Raw genomic sequence first — 24,792 nt, 5'->3', positions numbered from 1 at the left:
GACCAGTATGTTAATGCTACTGCCATTTACCAATGTTTTATTTGATTTTTAAGCTATAAGATCACGCAAGTTTCAGTGAAAAACGTTGAATCGTAACATGTGTATGAAAAATAGACAATATATAATAAATATATAATAATTAATGAACCTCAGATAATATTAGATCCGTTATTACCCCCGAGTACTTAGTAATAACGCCACGGATAAGTATCTCCCTTGCCCACACCCTTCCAAGCGAAACACAGCAAACCTTGACCTGTTGTTATTAGAAATAGACGTGGAGTTGGTCTCTCAAAGCGCAAAAGGTTCTACTATCTTCAAAACGTTATTTCGTGGATGCATACTTACAAATTTTGCACATTTACACTAAAACAGGACAAATTCAAATCAAATCAAATCAATTTTTTTTATTCAAAATAGGTTCTTTACAGATCACTTTTTGAATGTCAAAGCAACTACCACCACTTCACAAGGTGTTTCGTTATGGAGAAGAAGCGGCGAAAGAAACTCCATAACACACATCTTTTAAAAAAAAATGTTTTGACAATGTTAACTTAACGTAATGGTACATGTGGAGCTGGAGCTAATTCAGACCACACCGTTTTGTCAGTCAAATAATCACTTACTTTATAGTACGCTTTTTTACATAGCGTTAGTTTAACGACATGTTTAAACTTTTTTTCTGTGAGATTCAAAATGTGGTCGGGTATTTTATTGTAGTAGCGAATACAGTTGCCCACGAAAGATCTAGCCACCTTACATAATCTATGTTTAGGAATTGCTAATTTATTTCTATTTCTGGTATTAAAGTTATGGTGGTTACTATTTTTTTCAAACATATCAGAGTGTTTTCTTACATACATAATATTTTCATAAATGTATTGACTATGCACCGTCAATATATTAATAGTGGGAAACAGTTCTCTTAGGGACTCACCACGCCGCAGACTATATATTGACCTTATTGCTCTTTTTTGAATAGTAAATATAGAGTCTATGTCAGCAGCACTGCCCCACAGTAGAATGCCATAAGACATAATGCTGTGAAAGTAACTGAAATAGACAAGTCTGGCAGTGGGTATGTCTGTTAACTGTCTAATTCTTCTGACTGCAAAAGCTGCAGTACTAAGTCTGCTGGACAAAGCAGAGATGTGGGGACCCCACTGGAGTTTAGAATCAATGGTAATCCCCAAGAAAACAGTTTCATTGACGAATTGCAAAGTCTCACCATTTAGAGCGACATTCATCCCCGTACTCCTTACATTTGGTAGCATAAATTTAATACATTTAGTTTTATTAGAATTTAAGAGTAGGTTGTTTGCATCAAACCAGTTCTGAATCCAGCAAAGAGTTTCATTAATATCGTTCGTATCCTGTGATTGTCGTTTTACTCTAAACACCAAGGAAGTGTCATCAGCAAACAAAACAACCTCAGATAAATCCTTTACTACATTTGGCAAATCATTTATATAAACTAAAAATAGAAACGGACCTAGGATGGAGCCCTGAGGTACACCTATTTTAATATTAGAACCTGCTGATAATGCTCCATTTACTTGCACTCGTTGGACTCTATTGTTTAAATAAGAATTTATCAAGTTTAGAGAATTTCCCTGAATACCATAATATTGTAATTTTAACAATAAGGTTTTATGATCAACACAATCAAAAGCTTTAGACAAGTCACAAAAAATACCTATAGCATCATGTGCTTGTTCCCAACAATCAAAAATATGTCGCAGCAATTGAACACCAGCATCTGTGGTAGAACGGCCTTTAGTAAAGCCAAATTGCTTTTGATGTAAAAGATTATTTAGTTTAAAATGAAGCAACATTTCGTGTAAGAGGATCTTTTCAAAAATTTTACTTAGAACAGGCAGTACTGAGATGGGTCTATAATTGTTGGGATCTTTAGTATCACCTGCCTTAAACAATGGAATTATTTTGCTATGTTTCATTAAATCAGGGAAACAGCCCTGATCAACACACATATTAAAAATAGTGACTAAGTAGGGAGCTAAAGTTTTAATGATTGATATACAAACTTTTACTGACATTCCCCAAATGTCCTCTGTATTTTTAACAGTTAATTCTTTAAAAGCTTTTAATATGTCATTAATTAAAATATGTCTAAATTTAAATTTAATGTGACACTGACTTACATTCTCTTTAAGGATGGTCACTGCTTTAATTGGGGATGATTTTAAAAATTTAGTAGTATTAAATGGTATATTCGAGAAAAAAGTTTCAAATTCTTGTGCAATTTCTTTATCTGAGGTAATCTGACCACGTTCAGTAGTAAGAGATACTTTACTGATACTTAATCTGCAAGTTCGTGTTTCGGCATTAATTATTTTCCAGATTGTTTTAATTTTATTATCAGCATTTTTTATTTTATTATGTATGAACTTAGATTTAGCTGTCATACAAACTGATTTAAATATTTTAGAATATTTACGAACATATTCATTGAAGTGAGGGCTACAGTTATTCTCTCTTTCACTATAAAGCTCGAAAAGTTTACTTCTACTTAGACGAATACCTTTAGTAGCCCATTCACAAAAACTAAGTCTAGTACTCTTTTCATACCTAACTTCAGAAAATATTTTTTTAAACTCTGTGTGCACTGTGGAGAAAAATGCAGAATATAAATTATTAACACAAGTGCTATGGTTCAGAACTGACAACTTATTTAGTAGCACTTTATTATATTATAATAAACGGTGACTTGTAATTGGTCTATGAAGAAACTTTATGTTCCCTTCCTTGGATATGTTATATTGGATATGGACAGACTGCCCCTTGTGATCAGATTTAATATGATTTATTATAGATTTTTTAACTACAGAGCAGTTACAGAAAATGTTATCAATGCAAGTAGCAGAGGATGAAGTCACCCTGGTTGGCTCAAAAAAACTATATTCTAAGTTATATGATCTAAATAAGGAAAGTAATTTTACTTTCAATGTGGTGTTTTCTAAAATATTCACATTAAAATCACCACAAACAACAACATATTTCTTACATTTGCAAATAATATCCAAAACATTTTCCATTACACCTTCAAATCTAGAAAATGTTTCTATGTTAGGGGGCCTATACACGCTAACCACAATAAGGCTATCCAGCTCGACACATGATAATTCAATAACACGTTCAACCGAGAGCCCCACTATATCCAAGCGTTCTCTTGATTTTAAACCTTTACGAGTTATTATTAATGAGCCACCATGGATAGCTGACTCACGGCTGAACGAACGAACTGAAATTAGGTATAATGTATTGTGATAATGGTGCCTAAAAAGAAAAATGAAATTGACATACAGTAGATAGATCTACCACTAATGATTGTCAATAGTTTCGCCTATGTCAGCTTCGCCACGAAATAAGGATAAAAATCTCCTATCGTGAGAATCTGTTACATAATGAAATGTATCAACACCGTGATAATATTGGCTTTGGATTAAAATGAGGGTACTTTAAGGAATCATAAATTGTAATAGTTAAATTGGCTTACCTTGACTAAAGGCTAGAGCTGGCACGTAGATGACAATAGGTATGTAGAGCATCATCTTGATGATGAATATTATGGAGCCGAGGAGTCGCACGTTTTGGCTGAAGCGGAGGTGCAGGTACTGAAAAAATATATTGAATTCTTGTTAATGTTTCCTGTCTTGTTAAGTGGACGTAACAAATTTTATTGGTTTAGTTATTCACCAAATAACACAGACCAATAAGATTTCATGACGTCACAAGTTACATGGTGCATCCTTCATCTCGCCTTCTTGCCGTTGCGCAAAAGCAGTGGATCTTTGGTCACTGAACATATAGCATCTGTTAATGTGCTCATTTCCATAATAACCAGTGACTATTTACATTTTCAAACAGAATATTTTTTGGCGGTAGTATTAACTTGCTTGTCCGACGTTCCCAAATATTGCACAATGGAGATACCGGTCCATTCGAAAGTCTCTGATCTTTTCATTCTTATCGGGCGGCTATCAAATGTGTTACGGCATAAATCCTGTTAAACTCCATCCCCTCAAAATCCGTTCATCCCCTCAAAAGATCAGGTATTTTTTAATTCTCTTTGTAAAAAACTAGAGGTATCCAAAGTAGGTACACATATCGTAAACTGATAAAATCGTAATAAAGTTGTAGTGCAATAACAACGAGTACTATTAACACCAGTAATTTTACACAGCCCTTGCAAGCTGTGTAGAAGCGTAGAGTCGTTGAAGTTCAAATCAATAAATAAGGAACGTTGCACATTGTATAATGTTACTCGTATTAGTTGATTATATAGCATAAGTATGTAAACAATCGTGGAAATATGTAAGTTGCGCCTATAGTCGTCACAATTTAGTAGTCCCATTTTGACACATGTCATTCTAACGTCATTAATGTTTTGTAGTATTCTTTGGTTATGGATTTGTATATCACACGCTTAGTGTCTAGCAATGACATGTGTCAAAATGGGCCTATTAAATTGTGACGACTTTAAGTGTGTTCCTTTGTAAAAATATATTGGATGACGATAAAAGAATTATTACCGTCGGGGTGATATTAAGAACATAGTTATAAAGTAGATATAAGTACCACAAGTTGCACGCTGTTTTCTTTTGCAAGTTCTTTTTTTTATTATTTAACTTTATAATACAAACTAATAACAATGATAAAGTGTAATTTACGTGCTACGCCAAGAATTTTCTTTTTAACAAGCTTTTATTTTATTTTATATGAGAACAATAGGAGTGACGCACATAATTGACATTTTTAATTTTCCATCCACTAGGACGAAAAGTGTAGAGTGTGATAGCTGCTTAAAGTGGCTGTTTCCGAAGTGTGATACTAGATGGCGCCGAGCACCCCGTTTGTAAAGCTTACGCTAACATACTTTCGAGCTTTGGTGATAAAATGGATCGTCCGGGATAGGGTCATTTCAAATATACAAAATTTGCCCAATCATAGAACGAAATAACGAGGGATATTCATTTTCAAGTATGTGTTGGGTAGGTACTTAGGATATTAAATATACGGGGTGTACGAAACATGTTGAAAGGAGTTACGTTTTTGATGAAAATGAAGACTGCAATCCATTTAACCAGGCGAGAATCTTCAGAGTTCATTTTAAGTTGCGTTCCACCATCGAATAGCGACGCTTAACAGGCTCGAATTCTGGGTGGTAATAATAAATAACACACTAATTACCATTTTTACGAAAATTATTTTTTTCGTAATAGATTGGCACACTCATTTAGTAACTTAATTAAAAATGATGGGAACTACCGCCATTTCGTATTTTAATATTATCAAATGTCCTAAAATTTTCGGGTCCATAAATCTTAAATCATTTAAAAGAGAACGTTTCGTTCCTAAGAAATTATGTGCTAGTTAATTGGATTACATTTGAGACAATTTCAATGGAAAGCGAAGTGATGCAAAATTGTCAATTCGGTTAAATAATTTTTCGAGTAGAAGCCGAATGATTTAGACATTGGTTGTTTATTAATCCGTTATTGTTATTCATTATTATGTTTAAAAAATACTATAATAGGTGTCTATATCGCTCCTTATTAATAATCAATATAACCTATTTTTTGCGTACAATACGTCGACGTTTCTTTGACAATTACTGCCTACTGACTCTGTAAAATTCTATCTTTGGTAGATAAAATAACGATGGATTTTCAGTTAATAAGAGGCGATTAACAACAAGCTTAAACTAAACGAAGAGTTATCATTGTTGCCTAACTAGCATATCGATTTCAGTTCACCGCCACCACAAAGCTGTGAGCGCATCGTAACAACATAAATAACATCGTAATTGTCAGTGCGGAAACGCGGAAGTCTCACTAACTGAGCGGATATTTTAGATTTCCTGCGACCATCAAGACGCTGACCCAATGGCACAGTAATATCGTGATAGTGACCTAATGAGGCCAACTAATCTTTAGTGAAAACGGGACATCCAATTTTTGTGCCTAATAAATTATGACTAAGAGCAGCGACAAAACTGTATTCTTGTTTGAAGGGTGTGCTGCGGGAGAGAACAATGACAATCGAACTTAGTGCTTAGTGTAGAGGTAGCAATTAATGCAAAACAACTGAGGCTTTTTTTTTTTGCATATGGACGTAAATCCCCAATTACCATCACAAGCTACCTACAGATAAGTAGTTCAATTTTAAACACCACATGACTGCGTTAAATCCCATTGAAATAACCACAAATAACATCCCATAAGTATGATAATGTTGCTCCGACGAAAGCAAATGACAAACAAAATTTAGATTTTTGAAATTATAATGCACCCAGTGTCACACACCCTATAAGGCAAGTTACGCCACATCACACGTCCACACATAATACATACATTCATACATATATCTATAAAGGAAAAACTTAACATTCCCTATTTTACGCGGGAAAACAGTTGCCACTAAAACTTGTATCGTAAAACACAATTATTGTGGTGAAAATAACCATAAAAGTCAATGTCAGTGGTGGTTGAAACGCAGCCTCTCAATCTGAGAGGCTGCGTTTCACGCATGCACAAAAAGGTGGTAGAACCCTTTGTGGTTTAACACCGGCGGCACCACCGCCACATCTATTCAATTTAATAATAACAGTTTAAGCTCTGCTGTGTTATCATTTGAAGGGTGTGGTAAGGGCGATAAGGTAAGGAAGCCATACTTTTTCGAGATGTTCCAGCATTCCTCAGGGGTAGCGGCGCATCTGTGGCCAACCGCAGATAGAAATCTAATCATATCTGGATTGATTACAGATGTCCATGGGCGCCAGTAGCAACTTACCATCAGGTTGAATGTATGCTCGTCTGCTACTCATATATTATACAAATAATTTAATTAAAAAATCAAAAACCCGACTGCACTAAAAAGGCTGAAGTAGAATTTCCAAAAACAGTGAAATAGGCGTTTCATTATTTTTATCCAGAAAGTCAAATACAATGTTTCATAGTGGTATCTTCTTCAAATACAAAAGATGTTCAAACAATATTATCCTATTTTATCCTTGTAGTTCTCATTTACGCTACATAAAGAACCTATGTGTAAAATTCCAGCACGCTAAAGTTCAGCGGTTTCCCTTTGCGTTGATCTCTGGCACAGCAACTCACTTAATTAGTCAGACTGTCATCTCGATGTGTTTATATACTATATGATGTATGTTATATATTATATAATGTATGTGTAATCTCCTTTTAATTTCCTTTATTTTTATAACCTACTCGATAGGTTTGGTTAACTTTTTTTAAAACGTGTTACTATGTCCCAAAAAAAATCCACCATATATATATATATACAAATATGTTTTTGTAATCTCCGTTTAAATTCCTTTTATTTGATACCCTACTCGATGGGTTCAGTTCACTTTTCTTTTTAAATGCCAAAAATCCGCCATTTTGATTCTTTTTTTTCAAACACCTAAGGACACTCGGGTCATTGAGACGAATATAATGACACCTTAATTGTCGAAATTCATCCAGCCGTTTGTTAGATCCGATCAAATAAAGAAAGACAAACATACAAGATACGCGCGAAACACAACCCTTCCTTGGCAGTCGGGTAAAAAAGAAACCGTATTTTAAGGTCAAAACTGCATTATGGTTCTTTTGTTGCTGTATAGAACCACTCCGTCCTAAACAGGACGTGTGACGTGGAAATGATGTGTGATAAGCAGATGTTATCTACATGGATGATATTTTTAGACCATGCCAATTTTCGACTCGGGTATCATCGTGTTAACGCAAGTTTGCACGATATTTTTAGCTCTGCACGTCTTTCTCATTATAGTTGCGGTAAATGTAGGTATGCTTTTAAATGATATATGTGAATAACAAGTAAGTACTTAAATACGTATAAGGATACTTATTTTTTTTCTATTTTACGTAGTTTTCTTCGTGAAATTAATTAAATTCGGCAACGAAGACAAATAAGGGTAGTTTATTATTTTACCCGATTGTGGAAAAAAAAGCCTTTTATTTCCTGCTATACATAATTAATACTTTTCATTCATCTACTACGAGTATATTGCCTACTAAATAGTTTAATTTGTTATACAACTGTCATCGTGATTATAATAAAAAAATATATATTAACAGGTTCAGAATTCAACAAAAAAAAGTTTGTTCAATTAACTATTATTCATACCACCTAATGACCAGAGAAGATGAAGACAATCCCATCTTGAAATGCCGGCGATTATGTCACAGATATGTTGTTGATATGTATGTAAAGATTGAAACGCAGAGATTCATCAGGTTAAATGAGACGAAACTTCGATCTGAAGAGTATATTCACCTTCGAGATGCAATTAATTCTGATGGAAATGCAGAAAATGTTGGCAGGATGACTATTCTTCTAGCAACCTATGATGGTGAAATGATGGTTATCCACTCTATCGTCGGCGGTCACTAACCGACAATGGAAGATCAACAATTGTCAAAGTAAATCAACAATATATTGAAATAGATAATAGTAAGTTTGGCCATACAACGCGGCAACGCAGCCAGCATTCTTGGGACTCTACCGGGAGGCAGTGATTTGGACTCATTGTTTTATATTTAATTATTTAAGTTTTAATATTTCTTTTTTGTTTAAATTATATTTTTTGTGTATATTGTATATAGATTTTAAGTTTGTAAATAGATCGATATATTGTATATAGAAAATTGTAAATAATAAAAAATGAAAATAAATAAAACTTACTGCGATAATAGTTTCATATTCACCGGTCTTATCAAAAACTTTCATAACATATCTATGTTGAATCTTGATATTCAGTAAAATCTATGAAGTACATATGTAAATATGAAACGAAAGGAAGTGACATGGCTGTGATTGGATTTGGTGCAAAGAATTCAGATGATGAAGTAACCCAATACCAAATGGTCCGCTATGTTAGCAGTAATGAAGTATTTTGGCGATTTTTTCTTTTCCAATTCATGAAAGGCACCCCACGGTTGTTCACTTAGCCGTGCACTTAGAAAATGGACAGAGAGTGTATTTCACAACTCAGGATGCAGTACAGAGAGCTCACCAGCCACCATCTACTACCTCAACCAGTTTTTTCGGCGTGCCAAAATGATCATTTCGCACAAACACTGCTATATTCTAACATTCCAAAATATATATTATACTTGGAATCTATCAACAAAGAAATGTATGCGAAGGAAACGAGGAAAACCGCTTCCAGGCTACCCAGTAGTATATTCAATCGATGCAATAGGCCGAATTTATTCCGTTCATCCAAGCAACGATGAATGTTTTTATTTACGGCTACTATTAGTCAATATGCATTATGTTTAGCCCAACATCATTCCAATATTTAAGAATAGTTGATGGTGAATTGGGTAGATCTTACAGAGATACCTGTCATCGTTTGCAACTCTGTAATTACATCACAAGCTCATCAAATACTAACATTGTTTTCCATTATCATATGTGCATGCTTACCATAAAAACCAATTGATTTGTGGATAAAATACAAAGATAATATGTGCGACGATCTTTAATTTAATATACGCACTAGAACAAATAAGTGAAGAAATTTACAATCAGGCATTGATTACCATTGAGGATAGGTGCTTAATGATGACAAACAAGCTATTATGTCAATTGGGATGGCCGCGCCCAATGCAAGACGCTTTTCATCAAGAGTTACAACGTGAAAAATCGTATGATCTCAATACTTTGAAAAAATCGATTCAAATAAATCTTCCACTATTGAACGAAGAACAAAAGTATGTATTTGATACTCTTATGAAAGTAATAAATGATAGAACTGGAGGGATTTACTTCTTGGAAGCTCCTGGTGGTACAGGAATTTTTTTTTTTGATTACTTTAATATTGGTAACAATTAGCTCGTAAAATGAAATAGCTCTTGCTTTGCTTTGCTTGAAAGCGGTCTAACAGTCAAAAGCAACGCAACGTAATCCTGCAACATTTCCAAGAATTCGGCAATGGCAAATGTTTTGCAGCAATGTAAACTAATAGTGTGGTATGAATGCAAGAGGGCGCATAAAAAATCTTCAAAGGTTTTAGACAGAACCTTACAAGATTTACGGAACGACCAAAACCTATTTGGTGGCACAATGATTTTATTATCAGGAGATTTTCGCCAAACATTGCCAGTAGTTCCACGTTCAACGCAAGCTGATGAACTCAATGCGTGTTTAAAATCCTCCAATTTGTGGAATCATGTCAAGGTATTACATTTAAGCACGAATATGCATGTCATGTTGCAAAATCATCAATCTGGAGACGTATTCTCTAAACAACTCATTGATATTGGTAATGGCAAATATCCTATAGATGTGCTGACTGGCTGCATCACGTTTTGTCAATCAACGCAATTAAAATCAGAACTCATTCAATAAGTGTTTCCAAATGTTGCTCAAAATTACTTACTACTGGTTGCCAAAAACACTGAAGTAAATTAATTAAATTTAAAAATTCTAGGTGACGTTTCCGGCGAAATGAGGACATATAAATCAGTAGATACGACAAATAATAAAGATGATGTCGTGAACTATCCTCCGGAATTTTTAAACTCACTTGATTTCCCAGGATTGCCGCCTCACAATGTTCAATTAAAGGTTGGATCTGTAGTTATAATGTTGCGAAATATTAACCAACCGCCACTTTGTAACGGTACACGATTAGCAATAAAAAATAATTAATAACGTCATAGAAGCATTCATATTGTAAGGAAAGAATAAAGGAGAAGTCGTTTTGATACCCCGCATCCCAATGACTCCGACTGAAGTACGATTTGAGTTTAAACGACTACAGTTTCCAGTACGGCTTGCTTTCGCTATGACTATAAACATATCCGAGGGGCAGTCATTAAGTGTTTGTGGTATCAATCTGGAAAACCCATGTTTCTCGCATGGTCAATTATATGTTGCCTGTTCCCGTGTTAAAAAACCATCGGCTTTGTTTGTTTACGCGCCAGGTAATCAAACAAAATAAATCGTGTACCATAAAGTACTACAATAAAAATGAAACTTCTTTTGAATAAGTAAAAATAAAATTAAAATATAATAAGTAAGTTTTATAATAATATGTTATTAAAAATATTTAATTTTAAAAAGAATTTTAATTTTAATTTTTTGGCATAATATAATTGTTGACTTATCAACTTTCTTTTTTCTTTTTAACCGACTTCAAAAAGGAGGTGGTTATCAATTCGGCCGGTATCTTTTTATTTTTTATGTATGTACACGAATTACTCCGCCGTTAGTAGACCGATTTCAATAATTCTTTTTTTATTGTATAGAGACGAGCTGGAAGTTGGTCCCATTTAAATATGGTTAGGATCCATCGAGGGGTTCTGGAGAAAATGAGGGGAACTCCTCCACCTATGTAAATATAATAGCCATAACTTCGCCGTTTATGAACCTATTTTAATGCCTTTACTTTCGTGTGTGTACAATTGCTACAAGTTGGTCCCACTTAAATATTATGAGGATCAGAGTGGGTTCTGGAGACAAAATATGTAACTCCTCAACCGATGGGTATAATTGAGTTTTGTTTGAAGATATTTGGTGTAGGTACTAATGAAATTGCAAAACCAGTTTATCATTGACTATTTAAGGGTGTGATAATGTGGCTCGGAGTCAAAATATGTAACTCCTCAACCGATGGGAATAATTGAGTTGTGTTTGAAGATATTTGGTGTAGGTTCTAATGAAATTACAAAGCCAGTTCATCATTGACTATTTAAGGGTCTGATAATGTGGCTCGGAGACAAAATATGTAACTCCTCAACTGATGGGAATAATTGAGTTATGTTTAAAGATATTTGGTGTAGGTTCTAATGAAATTGCAAAGCCAGTTCATCATTGAATATTTAGTTAGGCTAGGTTGGAACATATAAGACAATATAAAACTAAGCGAGCAGGGCGCGGCAGCGCCCTGCGAGCGGGTGGTTCCAATCAATGTAGACTCAGACCTTACCTTCATTTATGATCACGTTTATACAATTTTATATTGTATTAATATAAATATTAGTATGTCATCACTAAAAAGGGTGAAAAAAAATTTTAACAAAAAAATATAACCGACTTCTATGTCACTACAAATATTTTTTTGTTGATTTTTTTTATCTTACTAGCTGACCCGATGTCCAGAATAGCAGAAGAAGTATTAAAAAAATAATCGACTGTTAGGCCTTACGAAGATTGCCGGGTCAGCTAGTTTTTATAATAATTCTCTAGTTAGCGATGATGCCGCACATCGAAACTGAAAAAGAGGTCTATAATTCAAATGTGAGGGCAACAAACGAGTATTCGGTCTATGTCATGATGATAAGTGGGCATTGGTGCTCAGAGCAATTTGTAATATTTACCAAAGGTCAAAATATTAGTTTCTGCATACTTACTAGAAATTGTTTTTCGATCTTTGGAAAGCATAATTTTTATTTATAAAGTTGTAACTACCATTAGTTTATTAGTTTCGCACTTTTCTTGGGATACAAGAGGAAATATGTGAAATTTATTTACCCACGCAAGAAGGACTTTAGGCTAATTTTAGATAACTTCTTAAGTCCAATTATGCCTTTTAATTTTCCTGCGTACCTAAAGAATACATACGGAAACCTGCTACTAAGCCTCCGCTGTCTGTGCGTTTGTCAATGAGTCCTGTCTCTCGAACCGTAATTAATAGAAACTTGATTTTTCAGAAAGCTGTTTGTCCACCGCATCGTCACCGAGCTGATACCGAGAACGGGATTATTTTAGAGCCGATTTTAATAAGTTGTGACAGCAATAGTTTGTCCACCGCAACCGATATCGGTGGTTTATTTTGTACTAGCTGCCACGCGTGTGACGACAGTGTATGGACAAAGGAGATGTTTCAAAATGTATGGGCTCCCGGCCACCTTTTGTACACTATACTAAAAACTAAGAAAACTTGCAAAGAACAATTCGTAGGGGTTCATTTTCTTCAAATCATGTTCGTTTAATTGTTAAAAAACAATAATTTACACTTAAACTTGCAACACAACATCATGGCGGTAGTGATTACCGTAATAATGTCATCTGTCATTCTATTTTAACTTACTATATACATTATATACTTTTTAATTTATTTTTTACGCGAATGGGAGTAGATATATAATATTGTATTGTATGTATTGAGAAACAATGCCTATATTTGATAAAAATTAATTATATTTACTTTCATAAATCTTGACTTAAAACAAACATACCAAAATATGTACTTCTATACCAATTTATTTTAGTTAAAACATGTAAGTGTGTAAATAAAACAACTTTAGGTACACATTTGATAACATTTTACTTATTCTTTACTTAGATACATTATTTATTCATTTTAAATATCTTCCCTTATCAATATTTTCGTCCAATCATGTAGCAGGTTCTGTAATATCCTGTGACGAGCTCAGCCCAAACATCAAACAATGGTCATAATGTGAGCGCAACTACCTACGAGTACGGTTCGTTGCCCAGCGATGCAGTTGCAATAATAACTGATTATTTTGTCATCCCAAGAATGTCCTTTTCTTGCTAATGTAATTATCTAAAAAAAGAGAAATGTAAAAATATTAGCTTCTCTAGTTTAAAATTATTAACGATTATTTCACGATTAATACAACTAACTGATGTATATTTTACCTGATGATATTGAATCCTTGTCAACACAATCCACAGCGATCGCACGAAAATCACAAGAGTCCATAAAACATAAGCTGGGTAAACAAGTAAGGTAGAATCACTTCAAAATCGTAAGCAGCACAGAGCAGAAACATATTCAGGATTAAAATGGAATCTTCTCATCAGTACATATTTATTCAACGTTTACATTGGAGTTCACTGTTGTATAATATGTATATATCCACTTTTACACATATCAAATTGACACCTTCTTCTTTTTTAATTTGACATGTCACTTACATCTATAAAACCAGATACTATTTAAAAGGTGGTTTTGTTATTATTATTATAAATAATTAATTAAATTCAGAAATAATGACGGGATACCCAAAACAAAAGCCAAGTTGTAAAGTACTTAGGTAACAATAACTTTACGACAAAAACAGCGAAATACAGAATTACCGACATCCAAAGAGTATAGTAACCTATGTGTGGGGTACACATAGGTTCCCTGACCGACATCGACAGTTTTGAAAACTTGACATTGACAGTATTCCGCCATATTTAATATTTCAATGAGGAATGCTTATTTTAAATATTTTTAAACAGGACTACCGTAGGTTATCAAAATATATGTGTATTTTTCTTCAATTATACAAATTATTCGTGTTTTTTAGATATAGTGTACATGAGATGGCCGAAAATGAAACATCTCCTTTCAACTTGTTTTATATTGGCGGCACATCGGCCCGTCAAAATGCGAATTGAACTCCCACTTGGCCAATTATTTATTTTTGTACATACTTTGTGTGTCAGTCCCTGTTTTCCTTAAACCTCCGAGATCGATCCTGCAAGGCCGCTGTTAGCACCACGTGACCCGGTCGAAGTCCCCAAAAACCCAACAAAGGGGTCCATTTATAGAAAAAAGAAGGTGTTTTTCCATAAACAATGATATTTGTAGGAGTGATATATGGTTACGAGATCATTTCATTTATATAATCAATAGTCAAATATAATGCTTTCTTATATCATTGCGAATTTGTTAACATAAAGACAAGGATATAAACACCGGGGCCTAATAAAGGTCACCCTCAGGTCGAATTGGAGTCCCAGCAGAGGTGGGCCACAGATGAATTGCTTTCAGGGATAAGTTTAAATGCTTTGTGCAATCGTAGCTACCGTACTAAGTATACTTCAAACCAGAACGCAGCAACACTTGTCACTGCCGTTATAAGGTAGGAATACAGAACATATTCATTCTATTTGATAGGTACTATTATCCCTCAAGACAATGTTACTATCATTTATATTGTTTGTGGTACTTTTCATAACTTTGGTTGTAGATGGCTCATCAACAAGCCATTAGTGTCCCACTGCTGGGCAGGGGCCCATTCTCATTATGAGAATTCTCTCATAATGAGAAGTATTAGGCCGCAGTCCACTGCGACGGCCATGTGCGATTTAGTAAACTTCATATACCTTTGAGAATTTGTTAAAGCAAGTGAAAATTTATTTGTAATATGCACATAAGTTTGCAAAATCGTAGGCTCGTGTCTGAGATTCGAAGCCCAGATCCTTCGATCGAGAGGACGACTTTCAACTCGTTATATGTTGATATACGTACTCGTTGTATATACGTGATAAAATATTTACTGTCTCCAAAAAAACACGCCCGTTTATTAAGACTCATTATAAAAATTAAATTCCGGTTAAAAGAAATCTACTTACCTATTCCATTATCATTAATAATTTTTGTTTAGTAGAAATTGGTAAGTTTCGATCTTTGGTAGGCAAAAATTTATTATTATGATTGTCAATAGATTGATTACCAACTGGCAATAAGACCTAATACTACATTTTACCAAAAGTAAACATAAACGTACCTCATAAGTAGACGTAATCTGCAGGTTGTAAAAGACGGGCAGGTACACGATAGCAATGGTGAGCGACACCGCCCACTCGGAGAGCACGATGGTCCACAGCTGCGTTCCGTATGTGTACATCTCAGCTGGCAACCCCAGCAGCGAGATCCCGGAGATGTAACTGCAAGTAGACAAATGATCAAGTTGGACTATCTTAGAAATATTTTGTAACAAATTAAAATTAAATTCTTGTCACTGAGAGTTATAGATACAACGTATGGTCATCGTTATGTAAACATATTGAGGGAGAGCTGTGAAGAGAGCGTACTTGAGGCTGCCGAGTGGCTGCCCCCCGGCCCTACTAAATACCATCGGAAGGATGAAGTGAAGAACAAACTTTGCGACTTTCGAGCGGATGACTAGCGCGATATCATGGAGTATAGACCGAAATGGAGGTCCTTATGATCGGAGGCCAAGAATTATTTTAAGGTACTTGCGCCATTCCACTAACTACTATTTTCTAAGCCTCTCCCCAGTATCTTAAGCGACAAGACATCGATCGTGCACCCGATAGTAGCCGAGGGAGGATCGATCTAAGGAAGAAAGTTTTTAAACAAACCAAAAAATAGACTGCAATTTTATTCTTTTGGAAACTCTTATTACATGCTGTCTAGCATAGACAAATAATAGAAAAAAATAATAGCATAAAGACATTAATTTCCTATCTGTTTTTATTATTTTTATGCGTTCATACTAGGGCCCTGCGCGCCGTGAGAATCACTGCATCTAAAATATCTTCAAGTACCCGCATTTCCTGACTAACAGCCCACTTCATCATCTTTGCACGTTATACATACAAAGATGCTTCACCGCTTTCCGCTCACAAGTCTATCGCGATTCCGTATTGCTGGTGTCATGAACATAAAGTTAATATAAACACCAAGTTCTATATGAACTGATATTAAAATTTATAATACAACTCCTGTCGAGAATCGAATCTAAAGGTACGGTCGACGGTGTAGTCAGTGTCTCAGAAAAATCGCAGAGTTTTTTATGGACAGTGGCAGGTCAAATGAGGAAAAGGCTAATAACTTAACCTCCTCCATTTGAAATCCAACTTAAAACCATCCACTACCTTTTAAAGCAGCTACAAAATATTAGTTTAGGAAGACCCTTTTTAGTAAGTTTACACTTATTTAAGAGAATGCATATATTATTTTATCTTTTTGTGGCCATAAAATTCTTTGAAAGCTTACCATGCTGGATCCATAAACGTAAATCTTAAATCGGTCACTGCCATCAAGGCGCGTTCTGTATATTTTTATAATATACGTGTAGCAGCAGACGAGTATGCAATTCACCTGATGGTAATTGGCTACTGCCGCCCATGCCTTCTGTAATCAACCCCAGATAAGATTAGATTCCTAAAATGCTTAGTTACCCCTGAGGCCTAAGTTGGAATACATAAGGAAGTATGCCTCGCTCACCACACCCTTCAACTAGAACTCAGCAGCTTATTGGGCAGAAATAGGTGTGGCAGTGGTGTTGCTGGAGTCGAACCACAGAGGGTTCTACCACTTTCAAAATCAATCTTGAAAATCTAAACTGGCACTTGCGTTATTGACGAAAGAAAACATTCTTAAGTGCTTGCTATGAGGGTTCTATAAAGTTTACAAAGGTGTCTGCATCTCATAATCGTACTTGAGCAGCACGTTGATATAAACCTGATATTCTACTCGGTCTGAAAGGAGATTCCCCGGAGTGGGATAATAATACTTTAAATATTAATACTTTGAATGATTTTAAACACGTTTTCGCAGAATACATCAGACAATTCGTACTAAGTTCATAACACGAGGGCTGATGTCATTCACGTTATGCCGAGGGGACGGAATTGATCGTCCTACTAGGTCAAGGTCCTGGCCCTAACAAACCTTGCCCTTGAATTCCCATCGGAAGGGTCGGTCGTAATCAAATGAACCCCACGGCCGTCCTCGAACCCTTCTTGTAGGATTACTACGAGTATTATTTTACTCGTCTGTCAGATGCGTACCTGATCGTTATTCTAAATAAGGTACTTAGTATAACAAAAACGATAAATATGACCGATTCAATTTCAAAATACAAATTTATTGCCAGCTGTTGGCTGGTTGGTTGAGTGGAAAAAATCTTAAACAAAAAGTCCTCAAAATGTAAGTAGTTCAATTTGTACTAAAAAAGTGATAAAAATGTTCCTCGTTCAATCTGTACAATACCAAAATGGGAAACAATGACAGTTTACAGACATTTTGAGATAATAATGGTTCATAATCGGATTTTTAAGTTCTTATAAATAACTATAAGGACTTTTTGTGGTAGATTCTGGACTAATATAGGTAGCTATGTAGGCATCCGCTAAAGAGGAACTGACTCTATGCTTACCCTGTGCTCTATTAGTATTTATAAACAATCAGACAATTGCATCGACACAGGCTGGCAGGATGGTTATCCAATCACCACACGTTGCAACTGCGTACCATCTTCCGTAGTACCGTGGTCTGTTTGTTTGTCGGTATATTTTCTATTTTAAATTTTACTACATATGGCATAGACTTGCTCACCTTAAACAATTATTTATATATCTTACTTTTATTTTCGCACAATAAGGAAGGTCTCAAGAGGCCCAACTTTTATACTGGTTGACAAATATTATGAATTAAGGTAAATTGTACATAGTCCACGGCATTCCTCCTGGGATGTCGTGGCTATAGCTCGCTTAAGACCAGAAGAGCGAACGATCAATTAGTAACTGCATTCAAAATCTACAGAGGGATGATCGATGCTCCTGAAGTGAGTTGGTTCAATTTTTCGCCACAAACAATTACTGCTGGTGCCGTAAGCATGAATTACTTGTGGTTCCATTTAGCAAAACAATTGGGCGCGCAAATTCACCGGTACCCCGTATTCTCTTAGCTATCGGCGCTCTCCTAAAAGCTTTTCCTGACTTTGATATTTTTGCGGATTCATATCAAAACGTGTTAAAAGTGTGTCTAAAGCACACTGAAAAATAATATTGATGTTTTTCTTCTATTTTGACATCGACAATTATCATTTAATGTTCATCTTCAATTGTATTTGTTTGTATTCTTTTATATATATATGTCGGAACAGGATGGCCGAATTAGTTGATTTTATGTGTATTCCCGAACCGACAACTTTGTTACTTGATATTTGTCAGGATAATTATGATACAGGTACAGGTAGGTATACAGTCACAGATATTCTTATCACTAGCTTATGTCTCTTAACTCAATCACTGGTAATACATTACATAGTCCCTAAATAACTGTACTGAGAATACTCTAATTAATCGAACTACAACTTATGACCCATTATATGACGTCACAGGTGACCACTCCGACATATATAATTATTAATATTTTAATAACCATGGAAACTATGTAACATTTAATACTTAACTATTGTATTTTCATAACTTATCTCTTATCATCATTGACTTTTTTTTATTATAATTAACATCGATATTGTGAATTTATATAATTTATTTTTATCTGTCTATAGAAATGCATTTATAAGGATTTTTAATAAGTGTAATTGGTGCATAACCGTTATTCTTAACATTAAACAATAAAATAAAATAGTTAATATAGTTAAACATTATGCCTATGTAAATAATGTAGAAATGGTAAAAGAAATTTTCTAATATATGCAGTAGTTTCAGAGATTAAAATCAACATAATTACAAACTTACACAAATGACACTTCTTAGTATTTGTAGGTATAGATAGAATTTAGGATAATGCATAGCGCATAGCATGAAAAGCGCTTGTGCAATTGTGCATTAATATCTATGATTGAAGTCAGTTATTCAGTAAGTAAAATAAAAGTAGAGTAGAGTTTGGTAGTGGAACTTTGTTCAACTATCTGTGTCAGAAATAACAGAAAAATACATCAGTTTTAGTCTGCGTTCAAAAGTTCTATTCTGATTTGAAAATAAGGCGTTTCAATTTAGGCCTTAGGAGCATAGAGGCATCTGTGGTCGCCACCTTGTAGCACATCTGACCAATTTAGGTCGACTACAGATGTTTATTGACGATAGTGGCCGTTTAACATCAGGTGCAACTCATGCTCTTTCGTTGCTTCCACTGTTTGCCTAAGCAAACAATTTGACGCCTTTATTAGGTATTACCGCCACATCTATGGTGATAGACGGTGGTCTTATAATAGCAGATAAGCGGTGCGGCGTTTTGGTTTCCAGTGTGTAATAAACGTATGTAATTAAATAATATTAAGTTACATTGTACGTCGCATTGCAACCTATTTAGGTAAATCATTATATTTATGATGATCTAAAGATAGGACTCCAATGCTATCTGGTGTTCATAGAGATTTACATGGTCGTCAGCGGCCATATATCATGGTGGATTCGTTTGCTACCGGTACATTAAAATATTTAAACCGAGCCAAACGAACGCAGTTGCGAATATGAGCTAGTATGTGACGGACCCACTGGAAGGAGTTTAAACTATTAAACGCGTGCCGAGTCACCACGCAAGGCCGCAGTATAATGGAGTTACACGATTCTTCTAGTGAATAGGAAGATGGGGATTCTGTTGCAATATCACACTTGTAATTGTGGTAGAATTTGTAGGTGTAAGTCGGTAGGATATGACACGAATTCTACTAATCTAATATAATCATGTTAGTAATTCCAGTTATTTAATAATTACTTTCTTAGAAACAATTTTAAGTCATGAATACGGAAATATTTCTGAATTAATGCTACCTAAACAGTTAACATTGTGTGTGTAGTTGTAATTGTAGAATGGTATTATATCAAAATCATTCAAGCATAAATTATGTGTTAACAATAGATTGGTGAGGAAAAGTGTCATCCACGAATTTCTTACCAATGGGTATTAAGTCCATCTGAAATTTATATATGCCAATCTTCAATCAATCCGAGGGCGTATCGATGTGGATCGAGATAAAGCATTTATGTATGAAAAATATCTGCTCTATATATTATATGTATTTAATTTATTTGTATAATATTACTATTGTGGGTATGAATAAGGTATTCTTTTTTTTATTTGGTAGTACTGTACACAATAGTCTAATATATTGTTTATCGAGAAATATATTTTTACACAAATATAAACATAAGTATACACATATGAATACATACATGAGGCAGTGATAGCCTAGTGGAAACTCGGCCTCTCGATCGAGAGGTCCGAGGTTCAAATCCCAGGCCATGATTTTCTAAGTAATGTGCGTATTAGAAATTAATTATCACTTGCTAAAACGGTGAAGGAAAACATCGTGAGGAAATCTGCATACCTGAGAGATTAAAAAAAATCTCTTAGGTATGTGAAGTCTACCAACACGCACTAGGCCAGCGCGGTAGACTATGGCCTAATCCTTCTCATTATGAGAGGAGACCCGTGCCCAGCAGTGGGACAGTATTGGGTTGATGATGATGTATACATAAACAAATGATATAATTAATGAATTATGATTTGATCATAGATGTATTATCCTACTGAAGTATAATATATCTATGGATTTCATAGTACTATGTATCATAGTTACTACTATGTAATATAGAAGTAGTAAACCAGCATGCACTCTATCGAATGATAAGTAAGTGGCTTCTGCCGCACTTGGATATTCATAATCAGCCCCAGATGAGATTAGATTCCTTGTATTTATCATCTATGTGAATATTTTTCAGAACGACGGAGACATTTTGTTAAAAACTCGGACTACCGGATACCATTTACTTGAAAACTTGAAATACAAGTAAATGAAAACTCTTAAATCGTAAATGCTACTCTTATATTATAAAAAAATGCAATTTCCATAAGGCAAAACAAATGCATTTTCCATAAGGCAGCCATTTTAAGTATTGTCTTCTTTTTAATATTCCTGTCTTATAAAATAGATTTCCTTTTTTCCCTATCAGGGAAGTAATGGGCTATAAAATTCATCGATTTTATGAATAATAACTTTGAGAAGGTATTATTTGTATATACCTGTTTAAAGTTATTATATACTTATTTGCTTAGAAGTGTCCTGAAAAACGATTGAATTTTTTTACTTACTTGAGTATAATTAAATTAATCATCTTAATTTGAAATAAATAACTATATTTATCTACATCAATCAATACAGTAATTCAAAATTAGATCATACAAGAGTTACAGTTCATGCATAACTTTAGATTAGTCCTGCAGCCCTTGTATACATTTTTTTATTTATTTTTTTTTATTCTTGAGGGGGAAACCTTCAAAAGTACCCGACGACGTGGGTTCGACGCCGGGTTATGTGGGATTTTTTCCGCACTAAAACCTCCCCGGTGGCCGTCCTCAACGCTTGTTGGAGAACTCCGGGATCTCCGACGGAACACAACCGGATCCCTCCAAGCGCGATGCCCCGATCGGGCTCAACCTGGGGGAGCAGTTTTCGCTCTTTCCACACCATGTAGTGTTTACGACGGTATGGACGGTTCGAGCTCCCACTCTTGCCGCCCGCAACCCCGGAAGCCCCCTTTTAGTCGCCTTCTACGACAGGCAGGGGATACCGTAGCCCTATTCTAGTCCCGGAACTACAGGGACACCGCGCCAGTGGGCGCTATCGACGCCTACGGCGTCTCCTTCTCCGTGCGGAATCGGCGCGCTCCCTGGCCCGTTCGACGCCCTCGTTTACGAGCATAACGCGGTCGCAAAACGCGACCACGCTATCCCACGCTTCGCCAGAACGGACCATCGCAGCAACAACATTCTCCGGGGAGAGGTCCGGCCCTATGTGCTGCACCAGGATCTGCCGCTCGGGTTGCCACGCTGGGCACTCCTCGAGCGTGTGCTGCGCAGAATCCTGGGCATGTCCACAATGGTGGCACCGCGCTGAGGCCTCCCTGCCTATCCTGTGCAGGTACTCACCGAAACAGCCATGTCCGGTGAGCACCTGTGTCAGTCGGTAAGTGAAGCGTTTCCTTCTCTTTAGCCAGGCACGGAAGTTGGGCAGGATCGCACTGACCACGCGTTGGCGTGCGCCCCGTGGCTCCTGGAGCCTATCACGCCAGCGTCTTAGGGCGCGCAAGCTGGCTCTCGTCCGGAGCACTTCTACCGTCTCATCACTAGGAGGGTGGGCACTCTGGCGGAGATCGCGGATCTTAAAAAAGATCTCTGCGGTCATATCCGCCAGAGCCCTTGTATACCTACTCGACTGGATAGAATATGTAAGAAATATCTATCAAAACGTAGAAAGCTTATAAAAATGTAGAAAGCTTACATAAAATTGTATAACTATATGTTGTACTTATATTATTAATATCTTACTTACTTAACAGAATCACTATTAGCACAAAAGCACAACTAAATTCGCTAAGAACATAAGAGACACACAAGCGCAATTGCTTAAATTTCGCTAGAACGCTATATTATGATTAAAAAAATACCTGCTTAACTTTATTTGAAAATATAGCTTTGCTAAATTAGACACATAATTAAACGTTGTCTCAAAAAAGTGCGAAGTGTCAGCTCTTCATTGCTATAAAGATTGCAAATTCGTATTCTCTTTCAACTAGTTCGGACTAATAACCAAGTCATTCTACACCTCGCATAAGGACAATAAACTACATTAAATTTTAAAATTTTAAAAAAATATTTTCCTTTATTGCAATCTATTAATAACTGAAACTGATAACGATAAATTCAAATCGCGAACGAAACGAACTCACCTGGCGATCAAGGACATCGAAATCGGAAACATGCCCATGGTCTTCCCGCCCATCAGGTACTCGGCCGTGGTGTTCTGCTTCTTCCTCGCGAAGAACGCGAAGTAGATGCCAATAAGAGCTGACAGCAGCAGCATGGCACCAAACACCAAGTAGTCCAGTACATCAAAGTACACGATATTGGCACTCATGTTCGCACACGTCCGACCGTGGGCACGGCCGCAATCAGTATACCCGATGTCGGTTACAGAGGGACTGTTTCTATATTTATCTCTAAGGATCCCGGTAGGATTGGAGGGATGAGGCTTGTTAATGGCTTGATACGGTTAACTTGCGTATCCATGACATGCGCCAGCTCTACGATTACTTTGAATGCAGTCGGTTTATTGGACGTGGGATAAACTGGCGACTTCTATTGATTGAATGACAACAAAGTCACAACATAACTCTTGTTCGAGACGCATTAAAGCATACGTTTATAGGACAACTATTTCTCAAATATTTTAATGCGTTATCTTTTTATCCAAGACGGAACGGAAACGGGTTATATGCGTTTGTGGTGAGGGTAGGGGTGTTTGTAAAAACCTATGTTAGCATTAATCCCCAAAACTACTGGTACGATTTTATTGTGGTTTTCAGTGATGAGCTTTGATCTTATCGGTGCATGTTCTTACATGGGTGTTACGGTAACAACTTACCAGGGGGCGCTGCAGTAAAAATGTATTTAATTTTTAAAAAATGCAGTAAATATTTTTAGTGATGGCGTCTGATTTGATTGGTGCATGTCCTTAGATACGTGTTACGGTCACAACTCAACAGGGGGCGCTGCGGTAAACATTTGTTTATATAAACCAATGTTGGTTTGTATAAACAAATTAATGTTGCAATTTATCTCCCAAACCAACTAGTCCAATTTTAATTCGGTTTTCAGTTCTTTATGGGTTTACGGTAACAATCTACTAGGGGACGCTGCAGTAAACATTTGCATTTGCAAAACCAAAATACTAGTCCTATTTGAATGTGTATTTTTCATCAATGGGTTTTTGTTTATTTAGTGTCGTAGTGAGGATTCTTAAATATGTGATACGACGATTATCTATTACATAATTCGTTTTAAGAAATCGATAGAATTCGAAACTTAAGTAATTCTTTAGATTGTGGTGATACAGAAACTATAAAACCATTTATATAAAGTTGCGATGGCAACCCTCGACGGATTTTCTTGCGTTTCTTATTAAGTTTTTGGGAATTATATACCTATGTTATTGTCACATGTAGATATGACAATAATAGGTATATAATTTCCAAAAATAATAAGATGTAGATCTCCGTGAACCAAATAGGTCCGTAGGAAAGTACTATGAAAACGAATACTCTGTTGATCATGTGGTCAACTCTGTGACTCTAATCAACTTATATAAAAGCTTTTTACCTTAATTATCTCTCGTCACATAAATTTTTAAATAATTTATTAATTTATTAATTAGGTCAATTATAACCATTGTGGGTTTTTCAATTTTTTTAATTCTGTTATATTGATTTGATTGTAGT

At 35.5% G+C, this 24,792-nt stretch overlaps 1 protein-coding gene across 2 annotated transcripts in view; it reads right to left on the bottom strand.

The window, feature by feature from the left end:
• The window catches only part of LOC140743249 (sodium-coupled monocarboxylate transporter 1), a 50,372-nt gene extending 26,857 nt beyond the window's left edge, over positions 1–23,515 (bottom strand). The window contains exons 1-3 of one of the 2 annotated variants that reach the window (XM_073074378.1): positions 23,245–23,515; positions 15,522–15,681; positions 3,518–3,635 (exon numbers count right to left, since the gene is read on the bottom strand). In XM_073074378.1, coding sequence (XP_072930479.1) covers positions 3,518–3,635; positions 15,522–15,681; positions 23,245–23,432 — 466 coding nt within the window. In that variant the 5' untranslated portion in view covers positions 23,433–23,515. The remainder of the gene's footprint in view (positions 1–3,517; positions 3,636–15,521; positions 15,682–23,244) is intronic. The other variant, XM_073074379.1, reaches the window with a different exon arrangement.
• Positions 23,516–24,792: the final 1,277 nt, after the last annotated feature.

This window comes from Epargyreus clarus, unplaced genomic scaffold (assembly GCF_041222505.1).
Source record: "Epargyreus clarus isolate Ecla_fem2 unplaced genomic scaffold, WU_Ecla_fem_2.2 ptg000007l, whole genome shotgun sequence".
NCBI classification, from domain to species: Eukaryota; Metazoa; Arthropoda; class Insecta; order Lepidoptera; family Hesperiidae; genus Epargyreus; species Epargyreus clarus.
This window is presented reverse-complemented; position numbering and strand designations above follow the sequence as displayed.